A 20,363-nucleotide genomic window follows, 5' to 3' on the forward strand; every position below is an offset into this window, starting at 1 on the left:
CCCTCTCTTGGTTTCGCTCAGGGACAATCTTTTGTCTTTGGCGGCCATTTCAAAGAAAATGGCGGCGCTCAATCATGCCAATTTTCAGAACCCTGTTGCGCAGGGTAAGTAACGTTTTTTACATCCTTCATTGTCCAACGATTTAAGTCTAACCAATTTGGCACAAAATGGCACAATTCCTCAGTGTGCAAAGACTGCAGTACTTTCAACATGCCGTTTTATCATAAATCATGTAGCCTAGGCCTAGTGCAAATTTCAGGACAACCTAGGCCCACAACTCAACCGTCTGACCGTTTGCCAACTCGACTCGGAACAACTCAACCGTTGAGACATCTGGACCAGTGGGACAGCTGAACAGTCTGTGCTTCTAATGGACAGACAACTTGACCGTCATGATCGTTGCGACAAATTGTCATTTTACCTAGGGAAAAAAATACCTGAAATTTGGCCATGTATGTAAGTAGGCCCTAGGCCTACGTGTCTTTTTATTGGGTGTCACTGTCGGTCACTTCTCCCCATTTTCACTTCACCCCATTACCATTTCACCCCATTACCACTTCACCCCTTTTCCACTTCGCCCCATTGATTAGGATTCATTCTGTTCTTCAGTAACAGAGGTACATAGGCCTAGATGCAACAAGTGAAAACATCGACGTTTAAGTACCCAAATAACGATCGGATAATCCAACTTTCAAAGGCCAAAGCAATGATTCTGATTTCCCGACCGCCGGACTCGAGACTCTAAAATTTTTATGTTTTGTTGTCGCTTTGCTAAAAACACGAGCGCAAAGTGCTGGTTCCCGCCACACTGCACCCGTGTAAGAGAATGCGTGATGGAGTGTGGCGACCAGTCTATTCGTGCCGCGGTGACCGTTCATGTACGTGATCCGTCACGCATAAAAAAAAATTGATGTTTGCAATATTTCTTCACGTTAATTCTTAGTGTCTTGTCAATGTGTATATTTTCTGTGTTCATCAGTTTAATTTTAGGTTGTTTTGCTCGTACTTGAAGCGAGCATGTTTCCACAAAATTTCCTGTGCGCCAAGATTTATCTGGTCGCCCGGGTAGAGCTGTCTGGATGCATCGACAATGACGAGAATGATGTGAACAGAATTGTGTGTGTCGCTTTGAACTAAACTTGAAGAGGATGAGAAATAACCCCGATGCTAGTCCAACCATATGCATTAATTCACCATAATGGACAACTCAGGTGACATTACTTTAATGCCGTAGAGTTTTCTATAATAACTAAATGTCGTTTCATGTCGTCACGGTGGAAAACCTGGGCCTGTTTGAAGAGGCTTGTAACACACTCAAAACGGACGGCAAATTTGAAATGGGGAGAAGTGGGGATGGGGCGAAGTGGGGATGGGGCGATGTGGGGATGGGGCGATGTGAGGATGGGGTGATGTGGGGATGGGGCGAAGTGGAAATGGGGCGAAGTGACTATAAACCTTTTTATTCCTCCATGATTGAGATAAGTTGACTCATAACGAGTGCACTTGCTTTTTACAGTTACATCGCCCGCACCTTTTCTCCAAATTAAAAAAGGAAAAGACTGGGGATCTGATCATTAATGCTGCATCATCGGGTCCCTATGCACACTAGTGAGTCGTGTTGCAACAAACACGACCCAGACAAATTTTCCTTAACACGTCTATCTGCAATCTGTGTTGGATGCTCCAAACTCCTTCATGTTCACATCTTGAATGGTCAAGATGTCTTAACGGACGACCCAGTGAGCGGTCAAGTTGTCCCACCGATCAAGTTGTCTCAATGGTCCAGTTGTTCCGAGTCAAGTTGTAAATGGTCTTGTCCAACGTCCAGCCTTGCTTACTGACATGCCTAATCACTTTGGTTGCTGTCAATGGTCAGCTGGTCGGCATGTACAGTACATGTACTGTCAAGCGATCGGCCATTTCAGCACAATCATGCCATCAGTGACATCAGTCAACCCACCTGGTAGTTTGAAATCTCAAACTTTATATCCCTCGTGATGTGAAGACTTGTAAAATTTTGAGTCAAGTTCATTGATTTTATTTCTCATGAAAAAATGTTCCCTAGTCCCCAGCCGTGGATCAGAAAGAGAAAATGAAATATCCTGCAATAAGATGTTGAATTTTAGGTTTTCTTTTTTTTCTCTCAACAGTCAATATGAGTTTGCCTGTGCACCTGACAGCAAGTGACAGTGAACAATATCCAGAAATGGTAAAGCTGCTGGAGGCTCTTTGCCAACACATGACAGACACAGGGGTCAGCAGATCAGTCCAGAAAGATCTCAGTCAGGTAAAATGGGATGGAATCATCTACATGTACCATTTTACCTGGAACTTTCCAACGCAAACTCAAATGGGATTAAATCAGACAGCCATAGACGTCACTGTAAAGAAAGAAAATGTTTTTTAGTGAGACCAGGTCAACATGGGCAATTCACATTACACTACACTACCAAGAGGTTGTCACAGAGAGGCTGTTTTTTAAGTTTACAGTCAACACAAACTTGGTTGGCAAGCAGCAATTTGCATTAGAAGGCAGCCAGTTTAGCAAATGTTTTATCGGTCAGGGCATTTCTTCCCTCAAAAAATCCACATCTTGTTTCATTAACACTAATTCTCAAAAACACCCCCCCTAATCTTAAAAACAAACAAACATCAGGAACAATCCAAGTTCCCCACACTGCAGTCTTGCAATCTGTGCAGGACTTTTAGGACAGCTTCCTTGATGTGTCATTCTGTGTTTTGACAAGTATTGACTTGGTTTTTTAATACCGTACCTGCGATTTGTGTGAATTACTTTGCAGGCCCAGGAGTTGTTGAAGAGAGAGAAACAATCCTATCTACAGTTTCACATCCTGCACCACGACCTGAAGGAGTTCCTTATGGACCATGAGATTGCCAGCCATGACATCGCTCCAAGTTCTTCAACAGCACAGGCAAGTGTAGCATTTCTCCACACTTCCCCCCACACCCCAGTTTAACCATGGATGTACAGACAGAGCTCTCTGAAGAAACTTATGAGTTTCTAAATAATTCAGCGGTTAACGTTTTGTTCGCATGGAGGCTGTTCTCACATGACAGTGATTATCTGCTTTTTTCAAGTGATGATAATTGCCTATTTTCATCATGCATTTTCTGTAGCTGTCCTCGCCAGGTTTTAAGGAAACTTGAGATGATATAAGATGTTATGACCAATGGACAATGAAACATAGACACTCAAATGATTTAATACCTCTTCCTTGTGTTTAACCCTACATTGTTCACACTCTTCCGTTGAAGTGCTCGCACATTTTTCTTTTCCTTTCACATCTGGTAGTTACAAGAAGCAGTCAAGCACTGCCTGTACACTGCGGAGGCGGCTGACTACCTACACCCCCACCCAGATACCTCATCGGGGGACGACCAGCCCTGCACGCTGCTGGGACTGACCAGAGAGCAGCTCCAGAGAGCAAACCCTCATCACCAGGTGCCCTTTTTTGTCTCCACTCCTGTCCTTCACTGTCTACTTCTTCAAATGGTCAGGTGGATGGGGTTTGAAAAGTTGAATCTTGTATATTTTTGGTCTCTGCTGAAATCCTCATGTAGCCAGCGTGTTATTGTCAGTTTTTGCCTTCATGATCCTCTAGACCAAAGCAAGTAAATACTTGTAGATTTTCTACCGACAAATTGGGTTTGAGCAAGCCCCTTCCAAGTGAAGACGCTGAACCAAACCTTAAACTGAGATCCTTGGGTAAAATGCATCTTCAAGAAATTGCAGGATGGAGGATTGTTTAATAGGGTTCGGGGAAGCATTTAAGTTGAGCTTGTCATCAGGGGTGGGTTTTAATGAACAGAACATGCCCTTCAAAAGATGCCCAATAGTCACTAGTTGAAGGGGTAGTCTGCGAAAGGGGGGGGGGAACCTAACCTCCCAAGACTGGATTTCCATGCATGAAATACAGCAGAGCAAGCAGTCCGAGCAGAGCCCTCTCGTGGGTTATTGTACTGCAGGTACATGTAGGCTTGTCGGTGATGCTTAGCATTAGGCAGACCCCAGTGTGTCGTGTTTAGAACTTCAGAGGGAGGCTGTGTGGCTTTTCAAGGCCTTACTCTACATCTCAACTTCCTCTCTGTTAGGATTTATATAGAGCACCACAGTTACAGAAAATGGTCAGCCAGTTACATTTCATTCACATCTGACATGTCTGCAGCAGCGTTGAAGATGTGTCAAACTGGATAAAGGTTGCAATTATTATCCCGGAAGTTTGAAAAATTCATCGGGGGGAAAAATCAGGGGATTTTTTTTCATGAAATGCTGGGAACCTTGCGTGGCCTGTATGTTAAACTTTGAATGGCAAAAAATATCTGTGTGTCAATTCCTCAGGGGCTTCCATCCCTCCAGCAGCGGCTCCTTCCTCAAATTGAGGACCGACTCGGGAAAAAGTGTGAAGAACTTGCGGCCTTCCACCATTCCCAGCTGGACAGCGGTACTAAGTTCCCATCTATTATATTAGAATATAATTTGTATTGTATAAAGTGTTGCAGTCGAGTACTTTTTTCCGAGGACCAAGGACTGCCGAGTACTTTGACTCCCGAGTACAAAGATAGGTCGAATACTTTGCCAGCCGATTACAAGTACTGGTTTCCGAGTACAAGTACTTGTACTTCCGAGTACGAGTACAAGTACTTCTTATTCCGAGTACGAGTACAAGTACGTTTAATTCAAAAGTAGTTTTATCTTAATTTAGAGACTCTAAGACCTGCCACTGTGTAAAAGAAACACCGAATGCAGATGACATGGCTACAAGAACAAGTGATCTGGGTAGCAATGTCACGGTCACTACGCGTGCATTGCAGCAGTCGACACAACGTGCACGGCGCGGCAAAGTCTATTACATATATATTTTTGTATTTTGTACCTTATTTTAACAGCCGTGGTAAGTTAACGTCCGAGTATTTTGTAGCCCGAGTACAAGAACTGTAGTTCGAGTACAAGTACTTGGACGTCCGAGTACGAGTACTCTGAAAATAGTACTTGAGTAGTACTCGAGTACGAGTACCGAGTACGAGTACTACAACACTGCTAAGTAGATATTTTAATGCTTTTATCTGAAAAGTGTTTGAACCCATAGTGCCTCTCAACAGGGGATGAACAATTTTTCAAAGTTTGAGGCCCGTTGTGAAACATCGAGCATCAGCCCTTAATAGACCAATCCATTAAGCCCCACCCCAAAATAGGATGTGCAGGGGGAGTGGGGACATGCCTCCATTCGCAAGAACGAAGGGAGTGGGCCCCCTGGCCTCCCCCCATGCCACCAGTGATAATCTCTGTAAACAGAAGTGTGTTTGCATGACAGAAATGATGCTCAAAAGTCTTCTTATGGCACTTGTGTTCTGCCCTCTGCCGATTGCAGGTTACACACTTTAAGTCCACAGGTGTGTATGGCAAATTAATTGCAGTAGCTATCACACATCAGATTTGAAATAGGCCAAGCCACCCTATTGAGCTAAGTGTTCAAGTGTTTTTTCTCTTTCTTATAAGCCGTCAGAACACCCATGGATAACAGTACATGGGTCAAGCACAAATTACTCCTATGGACCAAAGAGGAAGGAGATGTTTTCACGATATCATCAACAGTTAATGCAGTTTTAATTAGCTGATAAGCATTGTACCGTAATTCCTTTAATATTGTAGTATAAAGCTTGCCAGAATGTACACAATATCTAACAAAAGAACAACTTCATGATTTGATTAATATTGGCAAGTAAAATTTGGCCATGGCGCAAGTACAGCCCCTTCATTATTGTTACATGTACTCAACACAAGGAGGCTGGTGTAAGTTGGTAGAGGTGCATTGTAGAAGCTGTTAAACATGTGTCTCGTCATAACTGTAATGCCTCCATACAGAGAGTGAAGGGATGGCATTTGCCAAGGCCACCAGACTACCGGACCTGCTGCGCAGCCAGCGGAGCAAACTGGAGGAGGAGAAGGGAAAACTCCGACTGGACCGTGCCCACAGGGACAGGCAGTTCTGGCAGTACTACCAGGTGGGAACCGATGCCCATGTTTGTCTGGTTGGACAAGTCAGTCTGTCAGTTACGAACAAACTTCTATGTGAATTTGGATCTTGTGATGACTGGCAACCATAGACTCCCAGGCTGTTTGGCCTTGGGGAGAGTTGACCTGTTGGATCTTGTAACCCCTGGGCAGGCAAGCCACTTTGACAAATGATGCAGTTAGATGTGTCTGGCAGGGTTTCTAGCCAAAGTAAGCCAGACGGTTAGGGTTAATATGTAAAGAAACATGACAACCAGGCAATGAAGTCCTGAATCCTTTGATATCCAGATGATGGATCCCCGGAGCAGTTTGGGTAATTTCAAATCTTACAGAATGAGGTGGAAGTAATCAAGTAGTTGCAGTATGCAAAACAGCAGTGCTTCACCAACAGACATTTGAATTGCCGTGCTGTTTGTGCAGGCTCTGATGGACTCGCTGGGAGTGCTGGAACGGTTGATCACCAAACATCGCCTGCGTTTGCAAGCAGACAGTGACACCATCACCAGCAACTGGCTCAGCGCAAGGTGCCACGCCATGTGCCTCAAACTCAGGTGGGTCTGTGCGCGACAGCCTGGTGCCACCGGGGGTTGCCACGGATGAATCCGACCTTGTCTGAGAATCCATCTGAAAGACCTCTTTCCTGTTACCAAGATTCAATATGCAGGTGGTTCATTAACCCTAACAGTCCTCAGTCCTCCAACAGGTGACGGATTGAGGAGTGTTAGGGTTAAGATATATCTGTTGACTCTGTGAGGCTGAACTGTGAGTGGCTGTAATGGAGGCGGTTATATCTTCCACCTCTTCATCCCCCATGCTCCTCATCAAAGTGCGTAATTTTCCCTATGATTTGGTTTTTAAAAATGAATGTCTTAAATTTATGTGTAGTGAAGTTGTTCTGAGGATTTGTAAAATCATTAGGGATCAACCGATGATCAGATCGGACATCGGATTGGGCTGATGTTCAGCAACATCAGCAAAACATCGGTTCGGCATAATTTGACCTTCCTTGTCGATATGAGTGCTGAGGTTAACTTGAAGAAAGGAGCAAACTCTGTACTCAGCTTTGGCAAACAAAAATCTCATACAAACTGTTTTTTTTTTTCATTTGGTGTGATAAATGAACAGTTATACCATGGGTAAATGGATGAATGGATGGTTAAATTGATGTACACAATTTATTCTCTCGACAGTGAAGGCAAAAACTAATACTCGGCTGATGTTCTGATTAAAACATCGGACATCGGATCAGCCGGTAAAACCTACATCAGTTGATCCCTAGTAATCATTTTCACGGCCTAACCATTTGGAGTAATCGACTTTCTGAAACAGGGAAAGTCAATTCCCCTCAGACACTTCAAGCAGTTGTCTGTGTCATGCTCCAGAGAGGAAGTTTAAAAATGGTACGTTTTCTCATCATTATTCAGTCACTCATCTGTGTATTTTCAGGGTGTTTGAAGCCAGGTTGCTATGTGATACCTACACGCCGGAGGTAGTTGCTGCTCTGGAGCAAATTAAGTACGTTTATTTTCATTCTTTTCATTGCGGCTTGAGGAGGTGTCAGTAGCAAATGACACGAGGGAGTGTTTCCTCAAATAGGCAATATCATTAAACACCTAGAGACTCTCTGTGATGTGAAGTGCTTTGATTTATTTATATCTTGTGCTAAAAAGTAATATACAAAAGTAACTGAGCCACTAAAGCCCTGTGTCATTAATTTGGTATCTCAGTTCGTTTGGGACTGTTCACAGTAATGTTTCTAGGCCCAGTGACCTGGGATAATATCATGTGGTGTAATGCACATTGAAAGTTCATCTTACTGGGGTTGCGCTATATAAATATATCACATTATTAAAGTGTCTTGCTGTGGACTCCTCTGAGGAGGAAGTCGATGCTCATTGGAACCTCTCATGTGCATGTCTTAGAAAAACATTAAGCACACATGCATTTTGGAAGTCAAAACACCTTGTAAATTGGTGAACCTGTTACTTGTGACTGGTCTTGTGATTGGTCTTATGAGCAGTCTTATGAGCAGTGTTATGAGCGGTTCTAGTGACTGGTCTTGTAACTGGTCTTGTGAGTGGTCTCGTGAGCAGTCTAGTGACTGGTCTTTTGAGTGGCCTTGTGAATGGTCTTGCGATTGGTCTTGTGACTGGTCTGGTGACTGGTCTTGTGAGTGGTTTTGTGATTGGTCTTGTGATTGGTCTTGTGACTGGTCTAGTGACTGGTTTTGGGAATGGTTTAGTGACTGGTGTTGTGACTGGTCTTGTGAGTGGTCTTGTGACTGGTCTTGTAGCTGGTCTTGTGAGTGGTTTTGTGATTGGTCTTGTGAACTGGTCTTGTGACTGGTCTAGTAGCTGGTATTATGAGTGGTTTTGTGATTGGTCTTGTGACTGGTTTTGGGAATGGTCTAGTGACTGGTGTTGTGACTGGTCTTGTGAGTGGTCTTGTGACTGGTCTTGTCAGTGGTCTTGTGAGTGGTCTAATGACTGGTGTTGGGAATGGTCTAATGACTGGTCTTCTTATGGTCAACCACATCACTTGCAGGTAGAGACTCTTGGCTTATGATACACAGAGCCATGAAGACTGTGGGCCCAGTTCTTAGTTTCCATTTTAAAATCCACCTCGTTCCTGCAGGCATCACCTGAACCGTGCCATCCAAGAACGAGACAAGGACGTAACCAGGCTCAGCCAGGCCCTGCAGGCCTACCAGAGCATCGGCATGGGCTTTGACCAGCTGGTCCAGGAGTATGAGCAGCTCCAGGCAGCCATCGACAACAAGACATGGGCACTGACTGAGCTCAAGCAGAGTCTGGTGTCAGACACTGCCAGTGAGTGGAAAACAGACTGATGATCCATCTCTGGATACACACATATTTAACGGTACCTCGACTGGTCTCATACTTGGCTGCTATGCGGAAGATGCAACAAGTATTCAAAGCTATATAGGCTGCGGAGTCGTTTGCAGAACCCCCTCCAAAAAACAGGAATGCACATCTAAGAGCTGCAGTTAGAGTGAGCTTTGGCCAAGTACGTCGCTGAAATGCTAGAAATGTGTAAATATTTGCCCAGATTGACCGATGTCTGCATTACATTGTGACCAATGTCATTTGCCCAGATTGGCCGATGTCTGCATTACATTGTGACCAATGTCATTTGCCCAGATTGACCGATGTCTGTATTACATTGTGACCAATGTCATTTGCCCAGATTGACCGATGTCTGTTTTACATTGTGACCAATGTCATTTGCCCAGATTGACCGATGTTTGTATTACATTGTGACCAATGTCAGGGTACCAGTTCATCTTATTGTAGCAAACTGTTTTACAACACTCTTTTCACGCTTACCTGACGGACGTAGCTAAAATTCTGTTCATATTCAGTATGTCCAGAATTACACAAATGATAGGTTAAACGTATTTAAAGTACATGTAAATATGTCCTTGGGTAACGTGCATGTTGAAAATGTGTCACTGATCCATGCTTTTGTCATAAACATCCCAAACAAAACTTTTCGTGTGAAGACATACAACTTGGGGTGGTGTGATATCCAATGTTACGTTAATTTGGTACTACTTTGCATGTATCGGTCCAATGTCAAAGATGGGTGAAAATAATGGTTGGTATCTTTTGGTCCGGGAACCAGACTAGCAGTTGCTCTGCATTTTGCACTTGAACATACATGTAAAGTCTGAATTGATAGCATAAAGTGCAGGGTATCTCACGCTTGAAATTTACTCAACCAAGCGGTATTTTATGACACTTGCTGGATGGAGAACATGACTTGCCAACAGTAGCAAAGCAGCAGTTTTGGGGGCATAATTTCAGTGGACCAAATCTGCTTTCCAGTGGGCATAGAGAATGGCAAAGGTTCATCTCCTTACACATGAATGATCCCAAACAAATGTACCCGCACTACAGTCACTGGGTATTTCTTGTACATGGATTTCTTACTTGTAACCTGTTCTCAACAGACACATCACTCGTGTAAGAACGGTATACAAGTGTTCCTCAGTACAGTTGATTTCCTTATTTTCTGCTTCCCACGTTCGTCTATGCCTCAACAAACTGCAAACACTATACAGAATCCTGTGCAGTAGAGAATTTCCTTTTTTCAAGCATCATTCTAACAAGCTCTCCATAAACTTGGTGTACCCCTTTCACAATTTCAGCAAATAACATCAAGTCTTTGAGACAGCGTTTAGCAAGAAGTACATTTATTATGCTTGTAGAAAATACTTCCTGTACATCATACTTTTGAGAGTATCTTTTTAAATAGTGAACAGAAATTTAACTACCAAATTGCATGTTTCAAATGTAAGTGACGATGATAAAATACACCTAATCACAGTCAGGGAAGAGTTTTGAATACTGGAAAGTTTCATATACAGACACTGCTCTGAACCAGCAGTTTTAACAACAGAAGTTCGAAAAACTAATAGCAATCGGCATTTTGAATTCCATATTGGAAATGCTTTGGCATGACCCCTGTTTTAAAAATGTACAGGTCCAAATATCAGTTTGGTCTCCTCCTGGGCTCCGTCTCTGATATCGAAACCACTTGTAAGCTCACCATATGTGACCTCCCAAAATCAACATGCAATGGATTTGATCTTTCATCTTCTAAATTTGTAAAAATCTATGTTAAATCATTACAGATGAAATTCTTCAAACACCCGTCTAGCCCTGTTTTAGTATCTTCCTGTCGCAAGTGCATGTTGTCATAAATAGTCTCCTTATATGGAAATTGACAAGTGCATGGCATGTACTGAGTGAGATACAACAAGCCAGTGCTTTGTCAATCATTTAAGGCCAGCCACATGACAGGCTTTCGACCAATAGGAATGGCTTAACTGTCTTAGGTATATATGAATACCTTTCTTTCATTTCCACCATTTGGGTGATACACCCAAATATGGACGGCAGAGTTCAAAGGATCGTGACATGACATTCCGAGACAGTGACAGCTGGTTTCATTTACTGGCCCACTTTCCATAGCCTGGCCTGATTCCCTTGGTGTTGATGACGTCAACCACCACTCCATGCTTGAATTGGTTCCATTCACGTTTCATCTCCTGATCAATGTATTCTTCATGGATGTCATCCTGTGACAGAAAAGGTTATAAACCATGTACTTTAAAACGGATCTAGGAAAAAGACCGACATTAGGAAGGGATGGTTCCAGTAAGAGCCCTGAATCATGGTGGTTTTTCAAAAGATTTTAGCAGCCCAGCTCATTTTAAGCTGGTATAAAAAAATGGGGAAATTGAAAACAATTTTTCATGACATGTTCCAGAAAGTATGCCTGTGTACCTTTTACGTATGAAATAAAAGGATCTATGCACAACTGACCCATTTGCTTGCATTTTATGATGAGTGTATTAATTCATATCCAGCTGCTATGCACATATTTTATGTAGAGTCTAATTTGTCATGGTCTCAAAAATTTGTGACAGACTCACCTGTGTGAGGTTTCCATACAGTCGCTCATTTGATTGTCTTAATAGAACCCTGGTTGTCTCATCAAGCTCTGCGTGAACAATAACGAGGGAGAAAAATCACAATAGCAATTGACAGGTTTGTTTCTTGGGTAACCTTAAAACTGCCTAACAAACTTGACCAACAAAACCTGGAGTGACTGAGTTGAGATGTTCTGTTTACACACTCGTTCCCTGCTATTGATTACACATGACTGCACAAACCTATCTATTTGACTGGAGACTGGTGCAGTACACCAGCTTCACGGTCATTAGGCTAGACACTGTGTGCAATTTCTGACCATATCATATTGCTGCCTGTAGAGGTTCTTTTCAAAATAAGAGCTAAATTCACAAAAGGCAAGGGTCACTGACACTTCAATTATTAGTTTTTTAAGCAATTAAAGTGAAAATGGACAAACAGTTGATAAAAGCTTCAGCAAGATGAGACCCTTTTTTTGCAATGTCACATAATTCTAATTCTCTTCATCCCGATTTCTGCAATCAAGACAGTTGTGCGTGCAATTGCATACAGCTTTTAAATTCAAATGTGTTTTCCAAAGTACACCTGAAGTGTTCGGAATTTGGGGTGCTCCATGCTAGATAAGGTACTATTTACTAACACAAATGACAACCTTTGACCTGAGTGGATACCTTTCAGTCTGTCGGGGGTGATGATACCCAGCTTGATGTCCGAGGCAGTGACGATGGAACAGGTGATTGCCTCCTCGTCCAGCACACTGATCTCACCAAAGCTCTCTGCATCCCTGAGCTTTCCCATGACCACCTGCTTCTGATGCTTCTCCTGTGCAATTTAATGAAAAAAATGTCAAATTACACAATGGACCTTATTCATGAGGAGGCCATTTCTGATTATGCTCCCCAAATCTCTCTTATTCAATGTAATCAGTAAATGTGGTGGTGCCAGACTATTTGGGTTCCATGCCTCAATTTCATTATATTTTCAAATGTTGCTTACAACATTTAGATATAATAAAACCGCAAATTTTAAACTATTCAACATTATAAATGACTTGAAATAATCCGCAATGAACTTTTATTTAATTCCTTTCACTGTTATTCTCTGGTTCCCCAAATAAAAAAAGGTTAACCTCGCTTTCAATTCAATATGGCCAACCGGTGAATAAGGTCAATCGGGATTCTTTCTGGATTCGATCTTTGATCGTGTTCTCTTCCATCAGCCAACAAAATCATAACTTCATTTTCAAACCACCTTTTTTTCTTGGTTGCTTTGTGCTGCCTTCCAGTACTTCGGCCTCTTGAACCCTTTTCTGTGATGAACTTTCCTCAGTAAGGAAAACAATGCAGTGTGATTCCACACAGCAATAGTGTATCCAGACAGAACACTGCATGTAATGGACTTTACCAACATACCTGTTTGCCGTTGTGTAGGGTATGGATAACTTCCACTTGTCTCAGGACATGGCAATCCCCGGACTTGATGAAACCAATGAATGGACACAGGTAGCCCTCGCTAACCAACACTGTAATTGAGACAGACAGTAACTATTTCAAATGACAGACTGATAACCGGCATATGACTGTCATAAACTCACCAAAACGCTGCACTTTCACGTTTGGAAATGTAATTTTATTTTTTGAAATGTTGGAGCAAAAGTGCCCTCTCAACAGCAAAAAAAAAATCTGTGTCAGTCTTGAGCTACTTTGGGGGCACTGATTCCATACACACATATCCTGGTGTGTAATTCCCACAAAAAGCAGACCGCACAGGCTGTTCAGAACACAGCTTGAATTAAGCCAACATCTATTCCAACAAGGCAAGATCAATCGAGATAAAGGCCCATAAGTCAAGCCAGTTCAGATGCCCCGTGCAAACTGTGAGTCAGTGCATGTCAACACTGATAGAGCCATTTTTACACATGCACATGTACCTTAACGGTACAATCTACAATCGTTTTAAAAACTGTTTTTGTCCTTTGTATACTCACTGCCTGAAAACTTGGGCAATGCACAAACGGGCCAAGTTGAGTCTTGAGTCAGTAGCTGTTATACAATTGAGTCACTGGCCAAAAATGAAGTCCGAGCAAAGCCTTGAAGTCTGGATAAACCGTGAACTTCTTCAAGCCTTCTCCACTCCCTATCCTTGGCCAGACTGCATCTTGATCTCTCCTCACCTGTGTTCTCAGGGAACTTGGTCCATTTGATCAACTCAGCTAGTTTATGCAGGGACTGCCGGGGCCACAGCTGGTATGGCTTGCATGCCTGGATCAGGTCGATCTTCTCTGAAATGTGGCGCTCTCGGATTTGCTAGAATATCAAAGGAGATTGAATATTAACCAATGTGCATTTGTGCATCTGTGAGATACTTCGATGAGGTTTTAAAAGTCTATCAACTCCCCTCAGAGAGCTGTCAGTATCACACTATACAAAAATATCTCACTTGCTGATTTCAACACTTTTACCATGTGGGCATTTTTCAGAATAAGCAGATATATTTCTGAAAAAAAGCTTTATTTTAGTCCTTTCACAAAGATGCACGCAGCCTAAAAGTTAATCACCAAAATTTTTCCTGACGTGTACCTCAATTTGTAACAGGTAGATAGGTATTGCACATGCCATTGATCCAGGTCTCAAATTCCATATTTGAATTTGGCAAGGCTAAGTTTCCTTTGAACTGCCACAATTGACCTGTGTTGTAGTCGAGACCATCACAAGACCAGTCACAAGAGCAGTCACAAGGCTAGTGACAAGACCAGTCACAAGTAACAGGGTGAACAATGACAGAGGAATACTTTTGTCACAGTTCATTGGAATAGCTTGTGGCTGTACTTCAGACTCTGGAGATGTTGTATTGGTCTTGTGGGGTCTTGTGATGGTCTGAAGAGGTCTTCACTACAAGACTGCAGTTGACCAGAAAATTCAAACAATGCCAAGAGCATTTTGAAGCCCACATGGTACCGAAATAGTTTCTTTCCTAATGTAGCCGAGCTGTTAATTAAAATGACTTACCTCTGTAATCCTCTTGTAGTCATTGCTGGAAATCTTCAGAAATTCGCAAGGCACAGTCTTGGTGAGAACCGTGAGCACCCTACAAAAAGGGATTACGCACACACAAAAAGATTTCATTATGAAGAGAAGCCCTTCTGTGAAAAAGGATGAAACACAGAGTACTGAACTTTGACATCATTATGAACCAGAAAGTGTAGTGCAAATGAATATAATACGTGCCCGTGTTGGTTCTCGTGCTAATGCCTTACCCACATTGTGCGCGTGATGTATTGACTTTGGTACTCATACCAAATAACTAGTTGCACGTACACTGCTGGTCACTTTCACCACACATATCTATTTCGCAATCCCTGCCAAGCAAGTTGGACACTAGAATTACCAGCTTCTGTGCCTACAAGAGTTATTTACCTAGAATACACAGGCAATTCACAACAATGTGCCACCAAGAGGTTGCCACAGAGAGGTCATGTTTCAAGTTTACAGTCCACAAAAGCATGGCTGATTCGCTGTAATTTGCACTGGAACGAATGTCGGTAGACAACTTGAGGAAGTCTCTGATTGATTGGGGCATGCCTAATTGCCCCCCCCAAACAAATATCGGGAACAATTCAAGTTGCCAAAACACAGCACAGCTGGTGAATAAAACTTGATTGTCAACCATTTCAATGCACTGCCAACAAAAGCCTCTCCATGACAACCTCTTGGTGGCATTGTGAATCACCCGTATTATAATCCGCATTTCTGCACTCGCTGGGAATACTTTTTTATATTCTTTTACAGGAGAAACACTGGAAATAACTGGAACTTTATGTGCAATACGGATGGAAAAACAAACTTAACATCCATGCGTTAAAAAAGCCAGGAACAAACAGATAGACAGCACAGTGTTTTCTAAGAACCATTTCTGTTCCAAAAATGTTACTTGGCTTCACAAGAACAACAAAGTCAATGGGGAATTGTTGTTGGATGGTCAACTCACTTGCTATTTGGTTCTTTTCCTTCTAGTCTCTCCAGAGTGCCAAAGCAATCACCAACAGTCAACTGTGACAAACCACAAGAATCCCCAGTTGGACTTCTAACAGGTTCACATGTACTTGTTTAATATTTAGATTGTAAATTTATAATCTATCCATCCTTGTATGGCACATGCACTGTTGTATGTTATTACTCAGTGAAAACTTATCTAAACACAATAAATTCACTGATTCAACTACACGTATATTCCCTTGATACTTCGTTGGAGGTACGTTTTAATGAGGAAATAAATATGTGCTTGGCTGGTAAACTTGCGTTTAAGACAGCTCAGAAGAATGGATGCACCTAATGCCCAAGTTTTCCCTTTGGCATTCAGGACCACCTCCAATTAAGTATACTAGCGACAAGTATAATGCCAGGTAAGGGCCCATTTAACTTTTTGCATCTACCATCAAATGCCAAGGTACTCCAACTTTATTCCCTCCTAACCAGTCCAGTATTTGGCAGAGCTCCTTAGTACGCAAAAAGTACCAACTGCAACACTGCCATTTACACAGCAAGTGGTATAGAATATTCTATGCAGTAAAAAGTGGTGTATCCTATGGGACAACGTAAACAGAGAACGTACCATGAACCACTGCAGTTAGAAACCCAAATGATTTTTCAAAGATGCCACACCGAAAGAGCACGCTCTGGCACCCTCCCTCGATCTCATCTGGAATTCAATCAACTTACTGGGGAGTTTCTTTGTGTTGAAGGAACTAAGTATTGATACCCACCTCCTTGAGTTTCTTGTCCGTGTGGACCGTAGTGGTCAGGATGGGAGTTGGACTGCGGAACCTGCCCGGGTTACCCTTGGTCCTGATCCAGGGTTCTGTCTGGGGCACGACCACGCCTCGAAGAATGATGTAGAAACCACCATTTCCAAACACTGAGAATGAAGCCATAAGATGTACAACAGTTTTAAGGAAAATGCCCAGTGGTATGGACATAACCTTATAAAATCCGCTTGTAAGCAAGAAGTTGTCTGGTGAGATAAATACTGTATAAAAGACACTCAGCAATTCTTCTTTCAACATGTACAAGTATCTATATAAATTAAATTGAATTCTATGAGCTGAGGAAAAATTGCTGATGGATAAAATACGGAGAGAAGTACTAAATGAGCTACTATGGAAAACATTTTATGAGGTCTGGTTGATCTCTAAACTGAAACCTCATGTTTCTACATACCGTGCAAGAGATTGAAAAGATTTTAGAGTAATATGAGATAGTTTTAATGATATGGCAGTTGTCTGGTGAAGCAATAGGAAAGTGGTTCTTTGCCGTGCTGTAGTGGGGTCCATCTCAAGTCCTTTTGTATAATACAGACCTGTCAAAGTAGCACGTGAACAATAATATTGGAATACTCTGTCACAGTTCTTTGAATAGCTTGTGATGTGTCTTACAACTTGTCATAGATTTGCAGGAACTTGTAAGGATTTGAGATGGCACTGACTACAACCCTGGTTTCTATGAAATTGGAACTGTAAAGGGACCAAGCAAAACCTTGAATCTGCACCCCTGCATTTCCATTAATCTCACTTTTGATTTTTGTTTTGCTAGCTTAATTTGTGTCTTGCAGCCTTTATGGTATTTATGCCAATGCAAATTTCCATATTCATGAGCAAACTGTGATGTCATTCCAGGCACTAAACTTCCATGTTACATTGATTTGTGAACAAATCAACAAATCAATATGAACAAATTCGATTTTGCTGCCATAAATTTCAGTTTCTGGTGGAAATTGATTGTTATGAAAGTATATGGCAATAAGCCAGTGAGCAACACTTCCTCGGAAATGCTTTTAAAGAATAAATTTGGCTTTTAGCATTTGAATATCAAAACATGTAAACTGAACAGTGTCTTCCCCGATTTACATCTCAGCAACGGCACCCTCACTTGTATGGAAAATGGTAGACAATTTTAATGTAAAAACAAATTTTCAATACACATAAACCAGAAAAAGTATTTCAAATGGTTTTCAGGATTTAAAGAAGAGCATAAAGATATTTTCAAGATGTATTTTTGCGTCGCGGACATGTTAATTTATATAACTGGTTTTTGCCCTTACCCAACGTATATGTTAATAAACACTGTATGCTCAGTGCTTGTCCAAGAGCTTGCAAAAAACGACGTCTGCACTAGTAAGTAGGAGGTCGTGGGTTCGAGTCCCACCCGAGTAAGCTTGTAACTTTTTTTGCAAGCTCTCGGACAAGCACTGAGCATACAGTGTTTATTAATATATACGTTGGGTAAGGGCAAAAACCAGTTATATAAATTAGCATAAAGATACACAAAAAAGTGTGTCTAAGAAAAATTCATTGCGTGGCAGATCCTTGAATACTACTTAAGGTCAAAGAAGCTGTGCCACCTGTGTAATCTTCGTCCTTCCAGACATCTAGCTGGGCAACTGTACAGAGTTCCTTCAGCTCCTGGCTGGACAGCTGGTCAGCTAGGAGGGGGAACTCCTTCAGGTGAGTGAAGACGATATCATTATCCTCAGCAGTCCTCTCATACGGACTGAAATGACATCATACAGCAAAGGGCACTGGTAAATGATTTTTTTATTATATCTTGTGATTAGTACAATTAACTTTGTTTCGTCAATGAGGGAATTTTAAACTCTTGAATTGTTTTATTGACTCACAGTTTCTTTAGGATGGTTCTCAGATCTTTAATCCTATTGGAAGCAATAATGACAGGATCCACAATCTTTCTCTCCTTATGTAGTTTGGCCATGTGGTCAGCTATTTCATGACTCCAAGTCTCTGGCATCTGGAGGTCCTCTAGGTGCTGTTTACCACATGAAAGACTAGTTGCCGAACCTACAAGAGCACGGAACAGCCACGGTTAAAATTATGTCAAACCTCTGAATGACCAGTGCCCTGTCAAAAAGTACCTTCATCGGTGGCATCAATTTGAGCCAGAAAATGGGGGGATTGGAAATTGTGGGGGGATGACTTGCCCAGTCATGGAAATTTTAGAAGCCAGGGGGGTATGCTAACACCACATGACACTATAATTATAGGGGACGATGTGCATGATACAGATGTACATCTGTAATATGTATTACATTCGTGCAGATTCGTTCATCAGAACAAGATATTTATAGCTTTTTCTACTGTTGCCCCTTTTGAACACTATTGAATACATCTTAGTTGTTCGGAAGTCCAAAACATTTTTCACAATCCGTCTTTTTTTTTTCTCACCGAGGAATAGTAGGGAGAGGGATGATTCAATAGCCCATCAATAAACTGAAAAGCCCTCTGTAAAGGCCCAAAAAATGATTCTAGACAGCATACATGTATGGAAGCTAGATAAAACTTGTGCATGTAGTTAAGACTGATTGTGTGAGACATTAGTTTTTTCCCATTTTATCTCAGGAGGATATGGCTTTCTAAAATAAAATCATCGAAAGAAATGTACATCATTTGAACGACCCTTTTTTCATTTTCCATTTTTATCAGAATGGCACTGTGCTTCCAAACCTAGCTTCAAGGGACATATCAGCCATTACTACAATTAAAGCTAAGCTTTTTGATGAGACTTTGGCCATTTTACTATCAATTATACTGTGGAAAACGATGGTACAGGTGCATGTATCAAACCCCTCTTCATAATTTCAGCTGCCTACATGTAATTCACAACGAGTGCACAACAACCGGCATAGCTCACAAAAAGAATAATACCACAACTTACTCTGTGACTGCAGTCACCCAGCACATACCTGTGGAGACATTGGAAATGTTCTTGGTTGGCTGATTACGTTTTCCTGACGGAATGCATGGTAATGGCTTGTTGTTGGCAAACATGCGATGGTAGTTGTCCATGAAAAAGCGATGGCCTTCCTCTGTACTTTCATTTCTTGCCCTTAAATTCCAGAGTTCAGAGGATTACATAAGATTAGCACTTGCACTGTCTAACTGTAACACAACTTAGGAATCCTGGTTCTAACTCCATTCTTTCTTCAGTTAATATAAATTCTAAAAGAATGTCAGAATGTAATATGTTCAATGGTTAAACTTGCAAGTTAGTAATTTTCAGATTAATTTTTGCTTTGTTGTCCAAGCATTTTGCCCCGTAAGCAGTTATTTAAAATTCATTCACAACTTGATTTACCTCCCTTTTAGGCCGTCATAACTGTTGATTAATTCCAAATTAGTGTAGTCAATCACTGGACTCAAATCACGACTGCATGTAGGCACTGTTCACATGGGGAAAATGAAATCATGGTGAAACCTATGCATAAAATGATTCAGCAGTGTAGAATGCTGGTACCACATAGTTTGAGCGTTGACTCTTGTCACTGAAAATAATAAAGCCAACTGCTCTAGAATTAAACCCTGCCGTTTAGAAAGAGTGATGGCCCACTGATTGAAAGTACTGGAGTGAATAATTTAAACCATTATTCCCTTTAAAGTTCAATGGTTTTGCCAGCTAATATGTCACAGTATACCTTTGAGTTTAACTGTTAATTTGTTTCCTTTTCTGTATTTTGAAATGAGCAAATCTTCCAAGGCCACGACATGTATAGCTGGGTTTCAATGTCAGTGTTACAATCGAAAGGAGCAAAATTATCCCCCTTCACGTCCACAAGTTCCTTCTACGTAATTCTCACCACTCACCTCTGTGTCGTGTTTTGTGGAGGTCTCTTTCACTCCATTTCTCCACCTGTTTCTTTCCATCTCCGTGACCATTTGTTGCCAGTGCCATGTCGGACTACTAGAGAATTAGACAACCTCAATTCCACCTGGGATACCAGCCGTGCATTCATCAAAAACGGCGGCCCTACAAAAGGTCTGATCCGGATCCCTCAATAGCGGCTAGCATGGCAACAATAAACAT

At 41.8% G+C, this 20,363-nt stretch overlaps 2 protein-coding genes across 3 annotated transcripts; one reads left to right on the forward strand and one right to left on the reverse strand.

Moving 5' to 3' along the window:
- The first annotated feature begins 2 nt into the window (after positions 1 to 2).
- LOC110989003 (HAUS augmin-like complex subunit 4) lies at positions 3 to 11,384 on the forward strand. 2 transcript variants are annotated; one of them, XM_022253053.2, is made up of 9 exons: positions 3 to 104; positions 2,151 to 2,287; positions 2,802 to 2,933; positions 3,314 to 3,463; positions 4,361 to 4,463; positions 5,885 to 6,024; positions 6,455 to 6,585; positions 7,481 to 7,549; positions 8,669 to 11,384. In XM_022253053.2, the coding sequence occupies exons 1-9, from the start codon at positions 59 to 61 to the stop codon at positions 8,880 to 8,882; spliced, it is 1,122 nt and encodes a 373-aa protein (XP_022108745.2). In that variant the 5' UTR covers positions 3 to 58; the 3' UTR covers positions 8,883 to 11,384. The 2 variants fall into 2 exon arrangements, with proteins under 2 accessions (XP_022108745.2, XP_022108746.2); XM_022253054.2 differs by lacking the exon at positions 3 to 104 and adding an exon at positions 122 to 456.
- On the reverse strand, positions 10,234 to 20,355 carry LOC110989024 (cyclic nucleotide-binding domain-containing protein 1-like). Its single transcript, XM_022253090.2, has 13 exons — positions 20,144 to 20,355; positions 19,638 to 19,722; positions 19,246 to 19,388; positions 18,166 to 18,343; positions 17,890 to 18,038; positions 16,256 to 16,407; positions 15,481 to 15,542; positions 14,502 to 14,580; positions 13,667 to 13,799; positions 12,906 to 13,015; positions 12,165 to 12,315; positions 11,496 to 11,563; positions 10,234 to 11,138 (listed from the first exon to the last, which is right to left on the reverse strand). Exons 1-13 carry the CDS (start codon positions 20,229 to 20,231, stop codon positions 11,007 to 11,009), a joined length of 1,530 nt encoding a protein of 509 aa, XP_022108782.2. The 5' UTR covers positions 20,232 to 20,355; the 3' UTR covers positions 10,234 to 11,006.
- Positions 20,356 to 20,363: the final 8 nt, after the last annotated feature.

This window comes from Acanthaster planci, linkage group LG06, assembly GCF_054643075.1.
Source record: "Acanthaster planci isolate LZ-2023a linkage group LG06, COTS_SCS, whole genome shotgun sequence".
NCBI lineage: Eukaryota > Metazoa > Echinodermata > Asteroidea > Valvatida > Acanthasteridae > Acanthaster > Acanthaster planci.